Source organism: Aquarana catesbeiana, linkage group LG09, assembly GCF_042186555.1.
Source record: "Aquarana catesbeiana isolate 2022-GZ linkage group LG09, ASM4218655v1, whole genome shotgun sequence".
Lineage (NCBI taxonomy): Eukaryota > Metazoa > Chordata > Amphibia > Anura > Ranidae > Aquarana > Aquarana catesbeiana.
In genome coordinates this window covers 276982475-277006782 of record NC_133332.1, presented here as the reverse complement: position 1 = coordinate 277006782, position 24308 = coordinate 276982475, and the positions used below count along the sequence as shown (strand labels likewise).

Genomic DNA, 24308 nt, shown 5'->3' with positions numbered 1-24308 from the left:
TTCTGTTCTATTGTTTTTCTAGTCTTTTCTCTTCTACTCTATTCTAATCTTTTCTATTCAAATTCGAATTCATATTATAAGAAATTCAAATTTCGGAAGATGGTTATATATATATATATATATATATATATATATATATATATATATATATGTGTGTGTATATGTATAATATATATATATATATATATATATATATATATATGTGTGTGTATGTATAATATATATATATGTATATGTATAAAATATATATATATATATATATATATATATATATATATATATATATATATATATATATATATATAAAACCATCTTCCGAAATTTGAATTTCTTATAAAATGAATTCGAATTTGAATAGAAAAGATTAGAACAGAGTAGAAGAGAAAAGACTAGAAAAACAATAGAACAGAATACAAAAAATTATATGTATTATATTTTATTCTGTTCTATTGTTTGTCTAGTCTATTATTTTCTATTCTAATCTTTTCTATTCAAATTCGAATTCATTCTATACGAAATTCCACTTTCAGAAGCCATCTTCCGAAATTCGAATTTCGTATAGAATGAATTCAAATTCGAATAGAAAAGTTTAGAATAGAATAGAAAAGAATAGCATAGAAAAACAATGAAACAGAATAGAAAATGTTATATATATATATATATATATATATATATATATATATATATATATATATATATATATATATATATATATATATATAAAACATCTTCCAAAATTTGAATTTCATATAGACCGAAATCAAATTTGAATATAAAAGATTAGAATAGAATAGCAAATAATAGAAAAGAATAGACTAGAAAAACAATAGAACAGAATAGAAGAAAATATAATATATAATATATATATATATATTATATTTTCTTCTATTCTGTTCTATTGTTTTTCTAGTCTATTCTTTTCTATTATTTTCTGTTCTAATTCAAATTCATTGTATAAGAAATTCAAACTTCAGAAGCCATGTTCCGAAATTCGAATTTCGTATAGAATGAATTTGAATTGAAAAGACTATTATAGAATATAAAATAAATAAATAAAAATAAAAATAAAAATAAAATAATAATAATAATAATAATAAAATAAAAGAAAAGCATAAAAAAACAATAGAAGAGAATAATACAAAAAAATTACCGTATTTATCGGCGTATAACACGCACTGGCGTATAACACGCACCCCAAGTTTAGGAGGGAATTTTAAGGAAAAAAAAACTTTTAGGAGGGAAGTTTAAGGGAAAAAAACTTACATTTAAATGCCCATCATTGCAGCCTTCTCAGTGCAGCCTTGCCCCAGTGCAGCCATGTCAGTGCAGCCTTGTCAGTGCAGCCTTCCCAATGTCCATTGCAGCCTTATCCCAGTGCAGCCTTGCCCCAGTGCAGCCTTGCCCCAGTGCAGCCTTGCAGCTCGCAGTTTGAAAATCCTGTGATCCCCTGCGATCCTGAGCTTCAAAATCGCCGACCGCGATTTGAAAATGGTGCCGCCGGCGCCAAAATACACAGAGCCGGTCCTCGGCTCTTCTCGGCGGCTCTCGTTCACTTTCGGCTCCACTCGTAGTCCCGCCCGGGATGGGCGTGACTGTGAGCGGAGCTATCCGAACCTAGCCGAGTACACTCGGCTAGGTTTGGGCGGCACTTGAGTGAAGCCGAAAGTGGCCGAGAAGAGCCGAGGACCGGCTCTGTGTATTTCGGCGCCATTTTCAAATCGCGGTCGGCGATTTTGAAGATCTGTCAGCTCAGGATCGCAAGGGATCGGCGTATAACACGTACCCATGATTTTTCCCCTGATTTTAAGGGGAAAAAAGTGCGTGTTATATGCCGATAAATACGGTATATATATTTATATATATTTTTTTTATTTTTATTTTTTTTCTATGCTGGTCTATTGTTTTTCTATTCTTTTCTATTTTATTCTAATCTTTTCTATTTGAATGCGAAATCATTCTATACGAAATTTGAATTTCCGAAAATGGTTATACAGAAGCAGAATGAAATAGAATGAAATCGAATTCCTAATAGAAAAGACTAGACTAGAAAAACAACAGAACAGAATAGAAAAAAAAAATATATATATATACTATATATATATATATACACGCACATCTTCCGAAATTGGAATTTGGTACAGAATGAATTCAAAAGAAAAGATTAGAATAGAACAGAAAATAATATAAAGACTAGCATAGAAAAACAATAGAACAGATAGAAAAAATATAAAATATTCTATTCTAATCTTTTCTATTCGAATTAATTCTGTACCAAATTCCAATTTCGGAAGATGGTTTATTTATTTTATATATATATAAAATATTTCTTTCTATTCTGTTCTATTGTTTTCTATTCTATTCTTTTCTATTAGAATTTGATTTCATTCTATTTCTATATAACTATATTTTCTGAAATTCGAATTTTGTATAGAATGAATTTGAATTCAAATAGAAAAGATCAGAATATAATAGAAAATAATAGAAAAACAATAGAACAGATAGAAAAAATCTTTTATATATATACTATATATATATATATATATATATATATATATAAAACCATCTTCCAAAATTCGAATTCGTATAAAATTAATTTGAATAGAAAAGATTAAAATAGAGTAGAAAGAATAGACTAGAATATATATATTATATTTTACTTCTGTTCTGTTCTATTGTTTTTCTAGTCTATTCTTTTCTATTCAATTCAAATTCATTCTATACGAAATTCGAATTTCAGAAGCCATCTTCCGAAATTCGAATTTCGTATAGAATGAATTCAAATTCGAATAGAAATGTTTAGAATAGAAATAAAAAAGAATAGCATAGAAAAACAATGAAACAGAATAGAAAAAATATATATATTATATTTTATTCTCTTCTGTTCTATTGTTTTTCTAGTCTATTCTATTTCTATTCTAATCTTTTCTATTCAAATTCGAATTCATTCTATACGAAATTCTAATTTTAGAAGCCATCTTCCGAAATTCGAATTTCGCATAGAATTAATTCAAATTCGAATAGAAAAGTTTAGAATAGAATAGAAAAGAATAGCATAGAAAAACAATGGTACAGAATAGAAAAAAAATATAATATATATATTTAACCATCTTCCAAATTGGAATTTGGTACAGAATGAATTCAAATTCAAATAGAAAAGCTTAGAATACAATATATTATATTTTTTTTATGCTATTCTTTTATACTTTCTATTCTATCCTAATCTTTTCTATTGAATTCGATTTCATTCTATACGAATTTCAAATTCGCAAAATGGTTATATATAGTTACTTTTTCAAATTCAGTTATTGTTTTTTTCGAATTTTATAGTTTTTTTCGAATGTGGTAGAAATTTTTCGAATTTGACAGTTTTTTTTCGAATGTGGTAGAATTTTTTCGAATTTAATATTTTTTTCAAATGTAGTAACATTTTTTTTTAATTTGATAGTTTTTTTCGAATGTGGTAGAATTTTTTCGAATTTGACAGTTTTTTTCGAATGTGGTAGAATTTTTTCGAATTTGACAGTTTTTTTTCGAATGTGGTAGAATTTTTTCGAATTTGATAGTTTTTTTTTGAATGTGGTAGAATTTTTTCGAATTTGACAGTTTTTTTCGAATGTGGTAGAATTTTTTCGAATTTGATAGTTTTTTTCGAATGTGGTAGAATTTTTTCGAATTTGATGGTTTTTTTCGAATGTGGTAGAATTTTTCGAATTTGACAGTTTTTTTCGAATGTGTTAGAATTTTTTCGAATTTGATAGTTTTTTTCAAATGCGGTCGAATTTTTTCGAATGCGGTCGAATTTTTTCGAATGCGGTCGAATTTTTTCGAATTCGAATACAAAACGAAACGAATTCCGAAAACGAATGTAATGAATGCAACGAATTTAACTAAACGAATTAAGTTAAATAACGAATCGAAACAAAACTAAACTAAATGAATTTTTTCATCCTGCACATGTCTAGTAGGGAAGTTTCTTGTGGCTACCCCATTCTTCAGCTGCAGTACCCTGATCTCCTTCTGAACCTCAAGCATTTTCAGGCGGGTCGTGTCTGCAATAATCTGGGTGATCACCTCTTGGGGGAGTGGTGCTGTAGAGTGACAGCCACCACTGGATCTCTCGCTGGAGCTCGGATATCCTGGACCCCTCCATAGCTGACCCTCTGCTTCAGTCACTGGCCTGGTCACTCTCCATCAACTCATCAATTAGGGTGGTCTTTGACTTGTTGCTAGTGTTTTGTCCGCTTGATTCCAGCAGATCTTTGAGTTTGCTTCACTTAAGGATGGAATAGCAAAGATCCATCCGACAAAGTCCTGTTGGTGGTTTGGATGTTTCAGGCACAAGGAAGCATCCCACCGCTGCCAACCAAATGTGATGGACTCCGGACACCTTGTTGGATATTTCCGCCAAGAAGCTGCTTCCCAAGTTCTGGAACATGAGACCAATGGATCTGGCTATAGTAACCCCAAGTAAAGGGATGGTGAACCCGCGCAGTGGAAGTAAAGGCTTATTTGGTGAAGTTTGGAACTGCTGCCTCCCAACAAGCAGTCACCCTAAATGGGGACAGCTGAGATATATTGAGAATGATAGAAGGGTTTGGCGCTGTTCCTATTTAGTTTCCTACCTTCATATAGGTTACTAGATACAAATTAAAAATATATAGATTCCTAGGTGCACCGTGCATATGTCAAATATTAAATACAAATTAAAAATATGAGTTCCCAAGTATACCGTGCATATGTCAATTAAATATTCTGCTACAATATTGTACAATCATAGGTGATACATAGACATTGGATACGTAACTTAAATATGTGGTAAAACGGGAGGGGGGGGAGGGGAAGGGGGGGGGGAAGGGGAAGGGGGAGTGAAATGGGGAGGGGAGGGGGTGTGGGAGATCTGCTCCTAAGGAAAAATTGGCAATAACAAGATAAAGTGCAAACGTGCTGGTGAAATTCAAAAAACAGCAATGACAAGATAAAGTGCAAACGTGCTTCAAAAAAATTCTTTAGTGTCTCTTGTGCAATTTCTTGTGCTGTGGTAATAATCCTTCACTTATAATATCTCTTTGCTCTGAAAGTGCAGCCACTCACCAGATCACTTCACCCCTGCGGGGGTAGTAGGCAGTTACAGTTTTTGCGCCACTGTACAGCGATCGCTGGCGGGCTCAGGATCGTGGTATATCATATGTAAAGAGAGAGGGAGTGCCCATAGCGTAAAATTGCTTTTAAAAGGTTTTATTACACAAAATGGAAGGGTACTCACACTTTTACAGTAGAAATCAAGCGAAATGGTAAAAACGTCAAAACCGTCACAAATGTCCTTCAGCGCTGGTACAGGAGGTGATGTTTGGGAAGCACAAATTAGGCCACGCCCTACGCGTTTCATCGTTAGGACGTCTACGGGCGCTCCCGTAGACGTCCTAACGACGAAACGCGTAGGGCGTGGCCTAATTTGTACCTCATAAAATGAGGCAGATGTAAATGTAGGATTGTCCTTCACAGAAAAAAACGTTGCAGATAGTAATTCAAAACAATCGCCTCCTTCACACTGCACATGTCACAATCCCCCTAGGAACTGCACTTACCAGATGATACTGGGTAGGGATGAGCCGAACACCCCCCTGTTCGGTTCGCACCAGAACATGCGAACAGGAAAAAAGTTCGTTCGAACACGCGAACACCGTTAAAGTCTATGGGACACGAACATGAATAATCAAAAGTGCTAATTTTAAAGGCTAATATGCAAGTTATTGTCATAAAAAGTGTTTGGGGATCCGGGTCCTGCCCCAGGGGACATGGATCAATGCAAAAAAAAGTTTTAAAAACGGCCGTTTTTTCAGGAGCAGTGATTTTAATAATGCTTAAAGTCAAACAATAAAAGTGTAATATCCTTTTAAATTTCGTACCTGGGGGGTGTCTATAGTATGCCTGTAAAGGGGCGCATGTTTCCTGTGTTTAGAACAGTCTGACAGCAAAATGACATTTTGAAGGAAAAAACTCATTTAAAACTACCCGCGGCTATTGCATTGCCGACAATACACATAGAAGTTCATTGATAAAAACGGCATGGGAATTCCCCAAAGGGGAACCCCGAACCAAAATTAAAAAAAAAAAATGAAGTGGGGTTCCCCCTAAATTCCATATCAGACCCTTCAGGTCTGGTATGGATTTTAAGGGGAACCCCGCGCCAAAAAAGAAAAAAAAAACGGCATGGGGTCCCCCCAAAAATCCATACCAGACCCTTATCCGAGCACGCAACCTGGCAGGCCGCAGGAAAAGAGGGGGGGACGAGAGTGCGGCCCCCCCTCCCTCCTGAACCGTACCAGGCCACATGCCCTCAACATTGGGAGGGTGCTTTGGGGTAGCCCCCCAAAACACCTTGTCCCCATGTTGATGAGGACAAGGGCCTCATCCCCACAACCCTGGCCGGTGGTTGTGGGGGTCTGCGGGCGGGGGGCTTATCGGAATCTGGAAGCCCCCTTTAACAAGGTGACCCCCAGATCCCGGCCCCCCCCTGTGTGAAATGGTAAGGGGGTACATAAGTACCCCTACCATTTCACGAAAAAAGTGTCAAAAATGTTAAAAATGACAAGAGACAGTTTTTGACAATTCCTTTATTTAAATGCTTCTTCTTTCTTCTATCTTCCTTCATCTTCTGGTTCTTCTGGCTCTTCTGGTTCTTCCTCCGGCGTTCTCGTCCAGCATCTCCTCCGCGGCGTCTTCTATCTTCTTCTCCTCGGGCCGCTCCGCACCCATGGCATGGGGGGGAGGCTCCCGCTCTTCTCTTCTTCTTTTCTTCTCTTCTTCTCTTCTTCATTTTCTTCTCCGGGCCGCTCCGCAATCCATGCTGGCATGGAGGGAGGCTCCCGCTGTGTGACGGCGCTCCTCGTCTGACAGTTCTTAAATAACGGGGGGGGGGCCCCCCTCTGACGCACGGGACATGACGGGACTTCCCTGTGGCATTCCCCGTGTCGTCCCCCCCTCTTTTCCTGCGGCCTGCCAGGTTGCGTGCTCGGATAAGGGTCTGGTATGGATTTTTGGGGGGACCCCACGCCGTTTTTTTTTTTTTTTTGGCGCGGGGTTCCCCTTAAAATCCATACCAGACCTGAAGGGTCTGGTATGGAATTTAGGGGGAACCCCACGTCATTTTTTTTTTTTAATTTTGGCCGGGGTTCCCCTTAATATCCATATCAGACCTGAAGGGCCTGGTATGGAATTTAGGGGGACTCCCACGTCATTTTTTTTTTTTAATTTTGGTTCAGGGTTCCCCTTTGGGGAATTCCCATGCCGTTTTTATCAATGAACTTCTATGTGTATTGTCGGCAATGCAATAGCCGCGGGTAGTTTTAAATGAGTTTTTTCCTTCAAAATGTCATTTTGCTGTCAGACTATTCTAAACACAGGAAACATGCGCCCCTTTACAGGCATACTATAGACACCCCCCAGGTACGAAATTTAAAGGGATATTACACTTTTATTGATTGACTTTAAGCATTATTAAAATCACTGCTCCTGAAAAAACGGCCGTTTTTAAAACTTTTTTTTGCATTGATCCATGTCCTGTGGGGCAGGACCCAGGTCCCCAAACACTTTTTATGACAATAACTTGCATATTAGCCTTTAAAATTAGCACTTTTGATTTCTCCCATAGACTTTTAAAGGGTGTTAAGCGGCATTCGAATTTGCCGCGAACACCCCAAATTGTTCGCTGTTCGGCGAACTTGCGAACAGCCAATGTTCGAGTCGAACATGAGTTCGACTCGAACTCGAAGCTCATCCCTAATACTGGGTTATACACTTATCTGTCAATGGATGATGTCTGCTCACTGCATACACTCCGTCAGATGATCCTGGGTTATACACTTGGCTTGCAATGGGTGTTGTCAGCTCTCTGCATGTAATCCATCTAGATGTTTGCTCGTCACAAGCAGAGAACAAAGATACACATAGCGTAATCCAGTACTAAAAGGTATTTATTATAGGTTTCCTTAAGATTGCATACTTATAATGTAATTCAAAATAAAAGAGCATGTAGCAACAATGTATCACAAGTCGATATTCCTGACTACCTCTCACCACTCCAGCGGTGTTCCCGGGTAAGGAAAGCAGGAAAGCCGACGATGTAGGTTGCTGCGTGGTCCAAGAGTCCATAAGTCCAAGAAGGGAGAGTTGATACACCCGTCACCAACTTCAATGTGTATAAAACAGCACACGCACTAGGTGTAAATTCAATCTGCTTACCAGAAAGCTGAAAAAAGCAGGCATGTAATGGAAAACCAAGATCACATCCCCAATCTTCAGCTTTAAATGAGATCCAAACCAGGGTTGTGGCTAATCTTCAGGTATTTTCATACAGTATAAACTTCTTTAGGCTCTCATACAAAATGTACAACAGTCACCAGAATGGCCAGCGGTACCCAGTGAAAAGATAATGCAGCTAATAGTGAAGCCCGTAATTTCATTTAAAAGAAATGTATTTGTAGTAACTTACAGTTTCAATACAGGAACAAATGCATCAAGATGTTCGAATGGCCGTGGCTTTCAGGAAGACCAAACCCCCTGGGTGGTATGTCAACAGGAAGTGAGGTCGGTGGAGCGCAACACGAACAGCGCCTGCACCTGATTGCCTTACACCGCCTAATGGCTAGATAACAAATGACGCCCATCACAGAAGGGCAAACCTGTAAAATTATGTCAGTGGAACGCAACGCAGACTGCGCTCGTGTTCCACAGCCCAACACTCCTATACAGGTGACATCGCTCAAGGGAGCACAAACTGGAAATGATGTTGGTGGAATGCAACGCAGACCACGCTCGCGTTCCACAGCTCAGTATTCCTATACAGATGACACACCTCAACGGAGCACAAACCGGGCACATTGAGTTACCAGACGGCCCAGAATAGTAGTCATACATATAAATAAACACATAATGTATAAAAAATGCTCAATTTAGATAAACATAAAAAACTCATACATGCCTATAGAGGTAGATATTAAGAGACTACCTAAAAACAAATCATAAACTCATACAAGTTGGTGACGGGTGTATCAACTCTCCCTTCTTGGGGTTATGTTATATTTTAGCGCCGAATGTGGACTTTTATATACTTTACACTTGCAGTATGTAGCTCTGCGTACTGACAACTAGCAAAACAACTTAAACTATTTAATGAAGTTGAGGAAACTTGACTATTCGTGTAGCAGCATTTGATGAAATAGGTCTTTATTTTGTGAAACTTCAATAAATAATAAATAGAGTATAGAGGGGCATGGCTAGGCTATGGTAGTGTGCTCACTGTTGGAGCTCCGCACCAGCTGCACCAAAGCGGAGGTTTACCACCCACCTCAACCCGACTGATCCATGCCAAAGCGTGGGCCGAGACTGGGAGACCAGTGGGAACAGCACACAACTGCCTTCACAGCTATGTCTCGCCCGCTACACCGCACACCCGCTCTGCCTCTCAGGACAAGATGGCACTGGTCACTACCACCAGAGAGAGCACGGCTCCTCCATCAGCCAGTAGGTAGGATGATCCTCCCCGGCTCTGATATCTGTAATAAAGCTGTATCTCCGCTTAGCTCCAGCCTGTCAGAAGTCTCTGTGCTGCTGCAAGATGAGCCGCCTGCCCCATCTACACAGCGCAGCATGTCAGCTTCCTCTACTGAGACTGTAATCCTGTCTGCCGCAGGCAGGGGCGTTGCTAGGTCTACAAAAGATCTGGGGCTAGAGCCCATAGCAGCAAAGTAAAGAAAGTCAATAGCATTGGCGGCCATACACATGTATATAATATGTGTGTGTGTGTGTGTGTGTGTGTGTATATATATATATATATATATATATATAAATATATACATTATATAGTATCATTACATCAGGGTCCCCAAAGCCCCCCTCATTACATCAGGGTCCCCAGAAAGCTTGTCACATCACCTGCCACCAGATGCGAATTGTTGCATACAGAGAGGCTAGGGTACATAGAAGAGAGGCTAGTGTATACAGAGAGGCTAGTGTATACAGAGAGGCTAGTATATACAGAGAGGCTGGTGGGCATACAGAGAGGCTGGTGGGTATACAGAGAGGCTGGGTATACAGAGAGGCTGGTGTATATACAGAGAGGCTGGTGTATATACAGAAAAGGCTGTTGTATATACAGAGAGACTAGGTATACAGAGAGGCTGGATATACAGAGAGACTGGTGTATATACAGAGAGGCTGGGGTATTCAGAGAGGCTGGTGTATATACAGCGAGACTAGGTATACAGAGATGCTGGGTATACAGAGAGGCTGGTGGGTATACAGAGAGGCTGGTGTATATACAGAGAGGCTGGTGTATACAGAGAGGCTGGTGTATATACAGAGAGGCTGGGTATACAGAGAGCCTGGTGTATATAGAGAGGCTGGGTATACAGAGAGGCTGGTGTATACAGAGAGGCTGGTGTATATACAGAGAGGCTGGTTTATACAGAGAGGCTGGGTATATACAGAGAGGCTGGTGTATACAGAGAGGCTGGCTAGTACAGTTTACCCCCTCCCCCATGGTCTGCACTCACCTGCTCAGGAGATCGTGTGAGAACGTTCCTCCCGACTCTATGATATGGGCAGAGCAAGGAGGAGACTCACTCTCACACACACTGATCTCCTGGCTCTGAAGCACGGAGTGCAGACTCAGCAAGAGTGCTGCGGCTGTGTGGGACAGTGCAGTGTCAGGCAGCCAGCGACACTCTCACGGTAGGGTTGGCCCTGGACTCGGGGCTATGGGCCTCAGATTCAGGGCTGCAGGTGCATGTCCCATTCTCTCTCCTGCTGAAATGTCAGCCATCCTGCTCTTCCTCCATACCAGGCAGGACATGGAGAAAATCCTTACTTCACCAGGATGTGACACAGTCTCTAAGACAGCTTGAAACTACAGTCACCACACTGTCTACAGACAGGGACTCCACTCTTAACCATCTGTGAGTTCTAAGAACTCACTGTGAGCAACAACAGGACTTTCTGAATTGAATGGGATTGCAGGCTGCAATCTTGCAAATAAAGACAAATACAACCATTTTAAATGGCAAAAATATGACCATGGCACTTTTATTGGTTAAATAAAATAAATTAAATTGTTAAATTGAATTACAATATCAAATGATATGAACAAACAATAAAGTGTTCAGTCCTTAGGACTCGAGCATAATTAGTTAAATTAAATTTTTAAACAACAGTCCCTCTTTCATAAACGGTGAAAATATGCTTAAAGTGCCTGCAACGAAGGGTGGGAGTGCTGTCGCTGACCACTCCGTGGAGAAGCTGCTGGAAAAGCCCTTTTTTATATGGAATTCCAGGATTCTGGAAACTTCTGGAAAAACCGAGAAGGAATACTTAAAGAGGCAATAAAAACTTCAAAGCAACGCTTAGGCTATACCTGTTGCCACTTTAAGACAATTGAAAAGGCCGCCACAAGCCCATAAAAAGTGGGCCTAAATGAATCGAGCCCCTTTTTGTCATGGGATTGCAGACTGCAATATTGCAAATAAAGACAAATACACCCATCTTAAATAGCATAAATATGGCACGGCACTTTAAAATTTAATTTAATTACAATATCAAATTATATAAACAGACAATAAAGTTGCTTAAACAATGCTTATGACTCAAGGACAAGGACTGGCTTACCCCAAAACCATCCATTTCTTTGCAGGTTTGTAATCCTGCATTTAAAATATCAAGGCCAATATCAAACAGATGAATATCATCCTGTCTATAAAGGCCTGCAACACCTCCTTCCAGTTCAAAATGTCATCAGCATAGTGATGGCACTGGAAGCCATGGGAGTTTATCAAGGGAGTTTGACCAAGGGAGGAGGTGTAGATGGAGAAGAGGAGGGTTCTGAGGACAGAACCTTGGGGGACCCCTACAGAAAGAGGAAGTGGAGAGGAGGAGACAGAGTTATAGGCAACACTGAAGGATGATGGGTAGGAGGAGAACCGAGAGAGTAGAGTTTTTGAGGAAGGGGGGATGGTTAACAGTATCAAAGGCCACAAAGAGGTCTAGTTGTATGAGTATGGAGTAGTGGCCATTGGTTTTAGCAGTTAGTAAATTAATGCGTTTAAGTAGGGCAGTTTCAGTGGAGTGTAGTAAGTGAAAGCCAGACTGTGCGGGGTCAAGAAGGTTGTTGTCAGTGAGGTAGGAGCTCAGTCGGTTGTAGACTAAGGGGGAGATTTACTAAAACTGGAGCACTCAGAATCTGGTGCAGCTGTGCATGGTAACCAATCAGCTTCTAACGTCAGCTTGTTCAGTTTGAAAATAAAACCTGGTAGCTGATTGGTTTCTATGCAGAGCTGCACCAGATTTTGCACGCTCCAGTTTTAGTAAATCTCCCTTAAGTGTTCTAAAAGCTTAGAGGTTAAACAGAACCAAGGAGATGGGTCTTAAATTGTCCAGGCTGTTGGGGTCCATTGATTACTTTTTAAGTACTGGGGTAATCAGTGCATATTTTAGAGGGGAGGGAAAGGTGCCAGTAGAGAGGGAGAGATTAAGGATGTGATTGAGGGAGCATAGGATAGAAGAAGAGGGTGATCAAAACCTCAAAATATGGGGTCAAGTTGAAAAGTTGGGATAAAGATGGGCTGTTAACATTAATAGGGATGGTAAAATCACCAGGAATGATAATGGGTGTTTCAGAGGAGCAAAAGTAGGGTAGCCAGGCAGAGAAGTCCTCAAGAAAGTGTGACACTGGTCCAGGAGGCTGATAGATCACTACAAACCTTAGAGAAATGGAAGAAAACAGACTAATACAGTGAGCCTCAAATGAAGAGAAGGATAGAGAGGGAGGGGTGGGAAGGACTTGAAAAGTTCTCAGTGGGGATAGAAGCTTCACCTTCTTTCCGATCACTGGGTCTGGGTGAGTGATTCCAGTGGAGGCCTCCGTGAGGGAGGGGAGTGGAAGAGGCAGAGTCTGACGCTTGAAGCCAAGTTTCTGTAATTGCACGTAGGTTAAGGGAGTGGGAGAAAAAAGTCATGAACAGAGGTGAGCTTGTTATATTATGTGAAGGATGACAAGCCTGGTAGGTTGTTATCCAGAGCCCTTCATGTTAAGAATGGCTTGTCTTCTATTCCGAGGCTCAAACTCCATGATGGTCACCTCATTCATCATCCTAAGGAAATCAATTGGCTATTTCGTTCTTTCCATGATGGGCTATACAACTTGACATTGGGCCCCCCTGATATGCCACCATTGGTCTTTTTGACCAAGATTAGCACTTACATTAATGCCACTGTGCATCCAACTATTTCTTTACCCCAGATACAGCAACTCGAGCAACCGTTCTTGGAGAAAGAACTCACCTCTGCAATCTCCTCTCTTAAGTCTAATAAAAGTCCAGGTCCTGACAGGTTTACCGCTCGCCTTTATAAATAGTTTTAGGATATACTTCTACCAATCCTAGTTGAAACAATGCTGTCTCACCGGCCTCTCCTTTTTTAATGCCAGGCTCTTGAAGCCAACATTGCAGTGTTGCTCAGCCGGGCAAAGACCCTACTAACTGTGGCAGCTACCATCCTATTTCCTTAAATATTTCAAACATTCGATTGCTAACTGCTTTATGCCATTGATCCCTAACTTAATTCACCTTGATCAAGGTGGCTTCACTTCAGAAAGGGAAGCTAGGAATAATAAACCCTTAAAATTATTCTGCTGATGGAACACATCCAAAATTGACATATTCCGGAATGCTTAATCTCAGTAGATGGCGAAAAGGCCTTGGGCCTACTATGATGAGAAAAATTATGGCTTTGTACAGTTACCCTACAGCAAGAATTCAGTGCAACTGCCTTTTTCCTTACCTGATTTGGACTCACAATGGAACTCGGCAGGGATGCCCTCTTTCTCCTCTACTGTATATAGTAACTATGGAGTACCTTGCGATAGCCATACAACAGAATTACGGTATCCAGGGTATCTTGGTCAGGCAGTGCCACTATAAGCTTTATACGCAGATGAGCTGTTACTGTATATCATGGACCCTCATGTGTCCGTTCCCTCCCTTATCATAGAATCTGAGGAGTTCAGTTGGTGATTAACTTGAAAGATAACTATGATAAGAAGAAAGCTCTTAATATTTCCTTGTCCCTGCCAACTGTATTACCAAAACTCTTATATACTTTCCAAGCAGTCCCTGTCTCTCTACCGCCTTTTTATCATTAGGGCTCTTCATCTGAATTTTTGGTGACATAAGAATTCTAGGATTAGGCTATCTGTCCATCCACTGCCGAGGAGCAAAGGAGGGGAGGCCTTCCCTGACCTTTCCTTGTATTTTCAAGTGGCGTCACTGCTACGAGTATTATACTGATACCATGGTAAATCTACTAAGTTATGGATCATCCTAGAAAAGGACCTAAACTCTCAGGGCCTTTCCTCCCTGCCATGGACAGATCCTACACATAGACCTTCGAGAGAGCTTTTGCAACTAGTGACCACTGCTACTTTACGGGTATAAGAAGATTACTTAAGCAGAGGCCTACTCTCTTCAAGACCTATCCTTTTGACGCCACTGTTTGGGAGAGTCTCCTTTCCTCCAACTTTACACTGTCCTAAATGCCTATCTTGGTGAGAGGGAAACGCTCCCTTCTATGTAATACTTTTACTCTGGTGGGAAACTTATCCCTATTCCTCCTCCAAATACCAAATGTGGCGATATTTACTTCCACTGATGCCAGGAAAGTTTCCAATCCCGCTGGTGAAAGTCCAGCCCCCCTAGAGTCTGAAGGACAATAAACCGGCCTTTTTTTAAGAAAGTTTGGAGACCCCTGATCTAGATCATCCCTTGCTCAAGAACACAATTACCAGATTGTGGCCAGATGTTATAAATGTCCTTCTACCTACATAAAATTGGCCCCACCATTTCAGATACTTGTTTGGGATGTTTACAGGCTTCTGCCACCATGGCTCATATTTGGGGTACCTGCCCGAGAATTATACCGTTTTGGGACAAGATACTCCAATTATATGAAAGGTTTGTGGGTACTAAATTTCAAAAAGAACCTCTCTGTACTGTGTTGTCAGGCTCTGATAGACATGTCAAGATGAGTCTCCAGATATTTCCTCATGGCGGCCTGCTCGGTTACCGTCCTTAGCAGATTGGGCTTGTGAAATGAACAGGATTGAACATCTGGATTGTATGATAGCCTGGGGTGAAAACAAATCTGAATCCCACTCCATCCCATGGAATGGCTGGCTGTACTTCTGATACTCCTCTGGCTTTGGGCCCTTTATTTTTGAACCCTTCGACCATGCAGATACTTCCAGGACCTTTCACCATTTACTCTTCCAATACCCCCCCTTTTTTTTTCTTTCTTTCTTTTTTTTTCCATCTTCCCCTTTTCATATCCCCTGTGCTCTTTTCTATGGCATATATACAAAAGCCTGTGATATTGATAACACTTAACTGTGGTAAAATTAGATTAGAACTAGACAAGGTTGTGCTTTCCTATGCACCAAAAGGCAACTAAAACTTAACCTTTATTTTAAATCCTAAAAAGTATGTAAATGACCATATCAGGTATACCTATAGGATGAGGTCAATGCCAGTATATTATATATATTATATATTAAATCAACGTTCTATCTCTACATGGTAATATTAACATCTACAAAGTTTAAATGGTGAAAACTTCTCTTGAATGTATACATATAGACAATATGAGGGTTAAAATATCCTCCTATATTCAATATAAAGGCTCCGGGCTGTATTAGAGGATATGTAAATTAAAGGTCTAATCTCCAACACCACCTGGTATCAAGAGATGGGAGTATATCTGTCTCTCCTCCCATCTATTGGCCACATATAAAATTGAGATGAACAGAAAAAGAGAAGGTATGGCACGTAGAGTGCTTTATCAGCCTTTAGAATGCCTTGTCAAATGTTCTCTGGGTTGCAACCACTGTGTTAATTCTAATTGAGTATTTATGCTACCTGTCTGTGTTAGCTCTTTCTGTAATTGTATTTATGGCTGTTGCTTTGGTTCTTCAAAGTATGACAGGCTATTACATGGGCAACTTTATTTTGTCCTAGGAAGAATGGTTTTGTGTTATATGTGTCGTCCTCTACCCATATGCATATGTTGATTTCTCATATGTACTCAATTGTCTCTATGATGTTAACTTTGAAAAATTTAATAAACCAGATTCAACATTAACAGAGTTTAAAAACAAAATTCTCCATACAGAGAGTATTACAGAGAACATTTATTGCAGATTCTAAACTAACTAAACATTGCAACATCTAACTGAATATACACAAAGAAATCACTTACAAACAAGTAATGTCTGTATTGAGGGTTTTTTAGGGTTAGGAAGAGGAACATTGAACACATGGACATGGACACATGAACTTTCTAGAGTCTCTTATGTATTTCCTGCTGAGCTAAATCCTGTCTATACTTATTAATTACCAGTAGACGGCATCAACAAACTCAGTACTTACAGTATATCGTAAATGTCCATATGAATACTGTATATGACAGAACATTGGGTATATAACCATATAAGGCCCTCTAATTCATAGTGGCAGTTCCATAGCAAAATGATATACGCAGAATGAAATGCACTGAAAATTAATTAGTGGTATAATTACCTTTTGTAGGCTTCGGGTTCCTGGGACAAAACTGTTCGTGTGTGGAACCCATGCAATGGCTCCCTCATCTTTCTCCTGACTGGGCATGCAAATTGGTTGAGAACCCTGTCTTTCTCCTGGGATGGTATCTTGATGGCCTCTGCAGGACATGATAACATGGTAATAGTAATTGAAGTCACTGAATAGATAATCACCGCTCTCTCCAACCTTCCTAAGGTGTCCACAGTCATGACATGGGGTAATGGGTAATGGTTCTTCAGAGCAATGTTGACATAAACATACAAGCCAAGTGCATGTGTTTCATTCATTCAAATGTATTTAGCTAGATTAAGTGTCATGTCCGTCTTAAGGCAAAACTGATATATTACTGCTAATATCTTCAAAACACTAAATTGGCCATTTAAAAATGTTAAAGTAAAAGCCTTCTCTGTGCACCTCTCTGGAATTGTTTTCAATTTATTACTAAGGCCTTGTAGGACTAAATTCCATTCCCATGCCATTTTCCTAACTAATCAGAGTGGTTTATTGGCCAATAAGGTGCTTTCCTTGACAGTTTAATGGCAGGTGCATAGGCTTCAAAAGGGGGCACAGAAGAGTATTTTCTAGCTAATAAAAGTGTAGCTAGGTGTTAAGCTTCACCAACATGGTGGAAGAGACATTGCCCTCTATTTGCCTCCCCTTCTCTCCGGCTTACCTCCAGCCAGCAGGGGGAGAACTAAAGTGAAATGTGTGACAGATATGGGATCAGACCTCTGCCACCATCACCAGCTTGTGACAAATGGTGACAAATGGCTGGTCAAATTCAGACCATACTGTTACTCATTAACTGATACTGTTAATGACACTCTCAGCCTCACGCTGCACAAAGATTTTCCAGTTCCTGGGACCACAATCAAGTGCCAACCAACTGAGAGTAATTGTTGCTGGGTTTGGGTAACTAAGCAGTTAACCCTTCATACCCCAATTCAATCACTGCCACCAGATATTTTTATCATAAAATATCAAACATTCACAATATTAGCTATAACAATTATGGCTTTACATATCATGTCACCACACACAGGTATATTCAAACATTTATCATATAGTAGCACTCTTCAAAGATTCTTTAAGTTTGACGTTAGTGCATCAAAGATAATTTTACAGAAAAAATATTGTTTAATAGGTAAGCAGGTAAAATGGTGTGAACAAAAATATTTACAGGAAAAGGGTAGACAATAAGAGACAATAATGCAACAGAAAAACAAAGAGGGTTTAAAAATGAAAATACTTAAATTTTGTTTGAGTCAAATTCAATAAGCAAGATAGATCTTGGCTGATGTTCCTTGTTTTTGATGTTGAAAGAGAACTCCAGACAGCTGCTTGTCTGACAAAAGCCGGTCTCACATTCGATTACCACTTGCAGCCAATGGCTACGCTCAGTCCACAATAGCACAGTGGGGAGATCGCTGTACTAACATTGCATAGTTAGTACAGCGACCTCCAGTTTTTTTGTTCAGCCTGCTGAGTTGAATGAAATTTTTTTTAAGTGTGTACCAGGCTTGAGATGTGTATTGGGTTACATTCTGCTAATCATATCAAAGTAAGGATAAGGGTGTTTGGAATGCAGCTAAAATTTTTATCGTATCAGATGCCCTTCTGGGTGGATGTAGAGGGAATCAGTGCTATTATGTATCTCTTATTGTCACAAACTGTCATGGCTGACTTAGGAGTTCTGAACAACATGGTGACCTTACCCTTTCACACAGCCTTTTCAGGTGCCCAGTCCACATTATGATTACAAAGTGAGCCCATAGACTTTATTGGAGAGTGCATGGATCCCTGAGAGTTGTAGTCCGGGATGGCAGCCATGTAATGGAGCAACTGACTTTCTTAACTACAGGTTACAACAGGCTCTGGGTAGCACGAGAAACCATTCATACACAGCTGCCAGCGCATTGATTCATGAGTAGGAGGCCAAGTAAACTAGGTGTGGGCCTGAGATTGGGAGTGGAGTCACCAAAGGTTCAACAGTACCGCCAGCCCTGCTGCCATTGCTCTGTTGTCATGGGGAGGCAAGAGCGTTCATCCGACTCTCCACTTTAGCCTACTGCCACCTCCTGAAAGTCAGTGAGAGGGCCACTGGCCCACCTTTTTATTGTTAGCAGAAACTGAGCCACTGAGGAAAGGACATCTAGTACATCAAAATCAAAACGTACTTCTACCACTATTTCCAACCCTGGGCCACAGTTACACAAAACTGTTACCACCTCTGGCCTGCATCAATATCCATGTGCCAAAATCTGTATTAAATCCCTACACATATCACTGCATATAGGCTTAAAAGACTATCATCAGGTGCACCAGCGCTGCTAAAGAGCCCCAATGATAGCCAGAAGAAGATTTTAGGACAGCCCCTCCCATAATCCATCGAAAAAAAAACCTTTATCCCCTTTACAGTGCCTACCCAGTCAGTTTAGGCCTAGCTCAGCTGCCATTAGTACACACTGGCAGTATAGTTCCTTTGTTTGCTAGACCAATTTTTTTTTCTACTGCTCACTGTTGCGTTTGGGTGGTGTTGCTCCTGTTTGCTTCCTGTCATTTTATGCTTAGCCTTTGGTGTTTGGTGTTCCTGTATGCTGAATGGTGTTTTCACAATTGCCAATTTATGTATATTTGTTCAGTTATCAGTCTTACTGAGTGAAAATAGAATAAGATTACCCTTGCTAAATGGTTTGGTGCCTACTCTTTAATATAAAATGACTATTGGGTATTAGGAATTACTTTCAGTGTTTCTGTCAAGGACTGCATTTGGGTTTGTTCAGACTCACATTTCTCCAATTTGATATAAAGTATGTTCTTCCTTAACCTTTCAAAGACAGTGCAAACATGCTTGCGATGCTGCTTCAGGTTATCAGAGAAGATGAGAATATCATCCAGATAAGTGATCATAAACAGGTCCAAGAGATCGCGAAAAACATAATTGATGAAGTGTTGGAAAGTTGTGGGGGCATTGCAAAGGCCAAAAGGCATAACCAAGGACTTAAAATGCCCATATTTGGTTCTGAAGGCGGTTTTCCATTTGTCTCCTTGACAAATGCAGACAGGGTTAGTAAGTTTAGTTTTGTAAAGACTTTGGCCAAGCTGAGTCTTTCATTTCAGAGATTAAAGGAGGTAGATAATGATTTTTAATAGTGATCTTATTCAAGTGTCTGTAGTCGATGCATGGACACAAGGTGAAATCTTTCTTCTAAACAAGGAATGGGGCTGCCCCTGCAGGAGACGTGGAAGGTCTGATGAAGCCCTTCTCTAAATTCTCATCAAACCACTCCCTAAGTACCTAAAATTCAGGTTCTAACACATGAAAAAGGCGACCTAAGGGTATTTCTGCCCCTGGGAGCAGTTCAACGGAACAATCGAATTGGCAATGAGAATGTAATTGATCAGACTTCTTATCACAAGCATCCCAGAACTCATGATTTTGTGGAGGCAGGTTTTCATATGACTGCATGGAAACCACATCCACTTGTGACTCCTTAATCAGCGGAGAATTTGTTTGACAAAGTTCCCTACAGTATTTTTCTCAATGAGGTGCTCCCCAGTTGATGGAGGGATCATGAGTGGAGAACCAAGTAATGCCCAGAATAACAGGGAATTTGGGTGACGTGATTAACTGAAAGTTGATGGTCTCACGATGGTCAGCCTCAAACTAGAGTATTAGAGGAATCATTTCATGGGCAACATGTCCTGAATATAGGGGTAAACCATCAACCATCTTCATATCAATAGGAGCAGATGTATTTCTTGCTTGAATATTATTTCTGTGGCTAAATTCCATGTCCATAAAGTTTCCCCCAGCCCTGGAGTCCAGCATAGCAGAGCACAGCCCCCAGAAATAAGCTTATAAGAGATGACAACATGAGATAACAAAGAATTTACTTTATTTTCTTCAAATCAATGGAGAGTTGGACTGGCTAATGAAGTTTAATTGTTCAGGCACAATCACATCAGTTGCAGCAATTGTTCGTCTAACTTTGTTAGGACAATTAACTGCATAATGACCAGAGTCCCCACAATATAGACATAAGTTCTCTGAACATCTTCTCTCTCTCTCTCCTGAATGGAAATGGATCTCCTAATGGCATCAACCTGAATAGGCTCGAGAGTGTTAGAACCTGGAGAAACGTTGAATCCTGATGAATAAATGGACTAGCAAAGTACCAAAGTGTCACCATTACATTCCCAGCCTCTCCTTCCTCCATTCTATAAGTCTCTAATCAATTTGAATACATAATTGGATGAAGGCCTCGAGATCATGAAGAGTCTCTACTTTGGCAAGCTCATACTTTACCTGTTCAGAAAGACCTTGGTGGAACTGACTTTTTTGTGCTGCAGGGTTCCAAGTGGTTTCAACCTCTGAATTCAGCGGTGTACGCAACAGAGCATTTACTTTACCGCAGACTATGCAACTTTGCTTTGGCAGTAGTACAGCGGTTGGGATCATCAAAAACCTGATTCATTGTGGCCAAAAAAAGTCTCAAGATTATTCAAAGTGGCACCATTTTGTTCTATATAAGGGAAGGCCCAAGCTAAAGCTTCCCCAGTCAGAAGTCCTATAATAAACATTACCTTCCTTTCTCAGAAAGAAATGCAGCAGGGTGCATTTGGAAATACTGTATATACGACACTGAATTAAGGAAACCCCTGTAATGGCGACAGTCTCCATTAAACTTAGATGGTTGAGGCTGAAGCAAATGTCTGTTAGTATCATCTTGGTCCAGCAGTAGTCTCTGCAGAGTGCGAATCTCCTCCTGTTGCCTTTCCACCTTGTTCTCTAGTTTGGCAGATAACACCAAATTCCTGCAGCTGAGCAATTTGTTGCAAAGACATTCACAACATTTGCTATTGTGGTCTTCATGTTTAGGCCAGATTATTCTGTCACAATCAGGGGTCAGGCTCAAAGTCCAGTTGCTATAGCAGTAGCGGGACTACCACCGACCAGCAGGATAGGTACACAGGCAGTCACCCTGGGCTTGACGCAGGCTCACCTGAGATGCAAAGTACTAACCGGCGTTCACCAGAGCTCCTGATGGCAGGGATGGTTTTTGCTGTGTGTTAGTACAAAGTCCTCAGGATCGACCCACCAGGAGGTGAGCAAGCTGGGGTCCAGTAGCGGATAAGCAGGTAAGAATCAAACAGAAGGGGGCGTGGCCAGGAGCGGCATGTGAGCGGACGTGTCTCACTGAGCTCCCTCTTCAGATCCTGCAGATGATGACCCGCAAGCAGCTGGAATCGGGAGGCTCGCCAGAGATCCAACATGGCGCCGCGGCTCCTCTCTCCCAGCGAGCACGAGGCACAGACAAGCCTAAGGATGCGGGTAAGACCCCTAAAACACCCAAGGGCACTGCTAAGGACCCCTCTAAGGACATGCTGTACTACACTAAAAAACTCACAAGCGCTGCGGCGCAGGGGGGGAAGAGAAGACATGTCAGCTACCCCGGCCATCTTTCACCCACAGCCTGAGGATGCATGGCCTACACAGGGCCCCTCACAGGACACTGATCAGTAGGGATGAGCCGAACACCCCCCTGTTCGGTTCGCACCAGAACATGCGAACAGGAAAAAAGTTTGTTCGAATACGCGAACACCGTTAAAGTCTATGGGACACGAACATGAATAATCAAAAGTGCTAATTTTAAAGGCTTATATGCAAGTTATTGTCATAAAAAGTGTTTGGGGACCTGGGTCCTGCCCCAGGGGACATGGATCAATGCAAAAAAAAGTTTTAAAAACGGCCGTTTTTTCAGGAGCAGTGATTTTAATAATGCTTAAAGTCAAACAATAAAAGTGTAATATCCCTTTAAATTTCGTAGCTGGGGGGTGTCTATAGTATGCCTGTAAAGGGGTGCATGTTTCCCATGTTTAGAACAGTCTGACAGCAAAATTACATTTCAAAGGAAAAAAGTCATTTAAAACTACTCGCGGCTATTGCATTGCTGGTCCGACAATACACATAATAGTTCATTGATAAAAACGGCATGGGAATTCCCCACAGGGGAACCCCGAACTAAAATTAAAAAAAAAAATGACGTGGGGGTCCCCCCCTAAATTCCAGAAGAAGAGAAGAAGATGAAGAGAACAGTGGGAGCCTCCCCCCATGCCATGGGTGCGGAGCGGCCCGAGGAGAAGAAGATAGAAGACGCCGCGGAGGAGATGCTGGACGAGAACACCGGAGGAAGAACCAGAAGAAGAAGAAGAAGATGAAGGAACATAGAAGAAAGAAGAAGCATTTAAATAAAGGAATTGTCAAAAACTGTCTCTTGTCATTTTTAACATTTTTGACAGTTTTTTAGTGAAATGGTCCCTTACCATTTCACACAGGGGGGGCCGGGATCTTGGGGTCCCCTTGCTAAAGGGGGCTTCCAGATTCCGATAAGCCCCCCGCCCGCAGACCCCCACAACCACCAGCCAGGGTTGTGAGGATGAGGCCCTTGTCCTCATCAACATGGGGACAAGGTTTTTTGGGGGGGTACCCAAAAGCACCCTCCCAATGTTGAGGGCATGTGGCCTGGTACGGTTCAGGAGGGGGGGCGCTCTCTCGTCCCCCCCTCTTTTCCTGCAGCCTGCCAGGTTGCGTGCTCAGATAAGGGTCTGGTATGGATTTTTGGGGGGACCCCACACCGTTTTTTTTTTAAATTTTGGCCGGGGTTCCCCTTAATATCCATACCAGACCTGAAGGGCCTTGTATGGAATTTAGGGGGACCCCCCATGATTTTTTTTTTTAATTTTGGTTCAGGGTTCCCCTGTGGGGAATTCCCATGCTGTTTTTATCAATGAACTTTTATGTGTATTGTCGGACCGGCAATGCAATAGCCGCAAGTAGTTTTAAATGACTTTTTTCCTTTGAAATGTCATTTTGCTGTCAGACTGCTCTAAACACGGGAAACATGCGCCCCTTTACAGGCATACTATAGACACCCCCCAGCTACGAAATTTAAAGGGATATTACACTTTTATTGTTTCACTTTAAGCATTATTAAAATCACTGCTCCCGAAAAAAACGGCCGTTTTTAAAACTTTTTTTTGCATTGATCCATGTCCCCTGGGGCAGGACCCAGGTCCCCAAACACTTTTTATGACAATAACTTGCATATAAGCCTTTAAAATTAGCACTTTTGATTTCTCCCATAGACTTTTAAAGGGTGTTCCATGGCATTCGAATTTGCCGCGAACACCCCAAATTGTTCGCTGTTCGGCGAATTTGCGAACAGCCGATGTTCGAGTCGAACATGAGTTCGACTCGAACTCGAAGCTCATCCCTACTGATCAGCCATCCCCAGAGACAGAGGAGGAGGAGGAGGGGGATGAGGGAGAGCAACCTACCCTAGCAGTCATACTTAAAGCAGTACATAGATGCACAGTATCAGTGCACACTCTCCAGGAACAATTTGGGGGTCTCAAGGAAGAGCTGGGCTTTATCAGACAGGATTTACAGAAAACCAGAGAACGCACCACAGCTGCTGAGGGTCGCATTAGTGACATTGAGGATAAGCTGACCCCACTCCTCAGAGACACGCAAATTACTGCCAGGATTGCTAGGGCGAACAAAATTAAGACAGATGATATCGAGAACCGCCTGCGCAGGAACAACATCCGCATTGTGGGGCTCCCCGAAAAGACGGAGGGTAGGGACCCCCCGGAATTCGTGGA

General features: G+C 41.1%; 1 protein-coding gene across 2 annotated transcripts in view; it reads left to right on the top strand.

The window, feature by feature from the left end:
* The window catches only part of WDR38 (WD repeat domain 38), a 575566-nt gene that overhangs the window by 485260 nt on the left and 65998 nt on the right, over window positions 1–24308 (top strand). Inside the window, exon 7 of one of the 2 annotated variants that reach the window (XM_073600359.1) lies at window positions 16629–16778. The exons of the other annotated variant lie outside the window; for it this stretch is intronic. Coding sequence (XP_073456460.1) covers window positions 16629–16778 — 150 coding nt within the window. The remainder of the gene's footprint in view (window positions 1–16628; window positions 16779–24308) is intronic. 2 annotated transcript variants of the gene reach the window in all.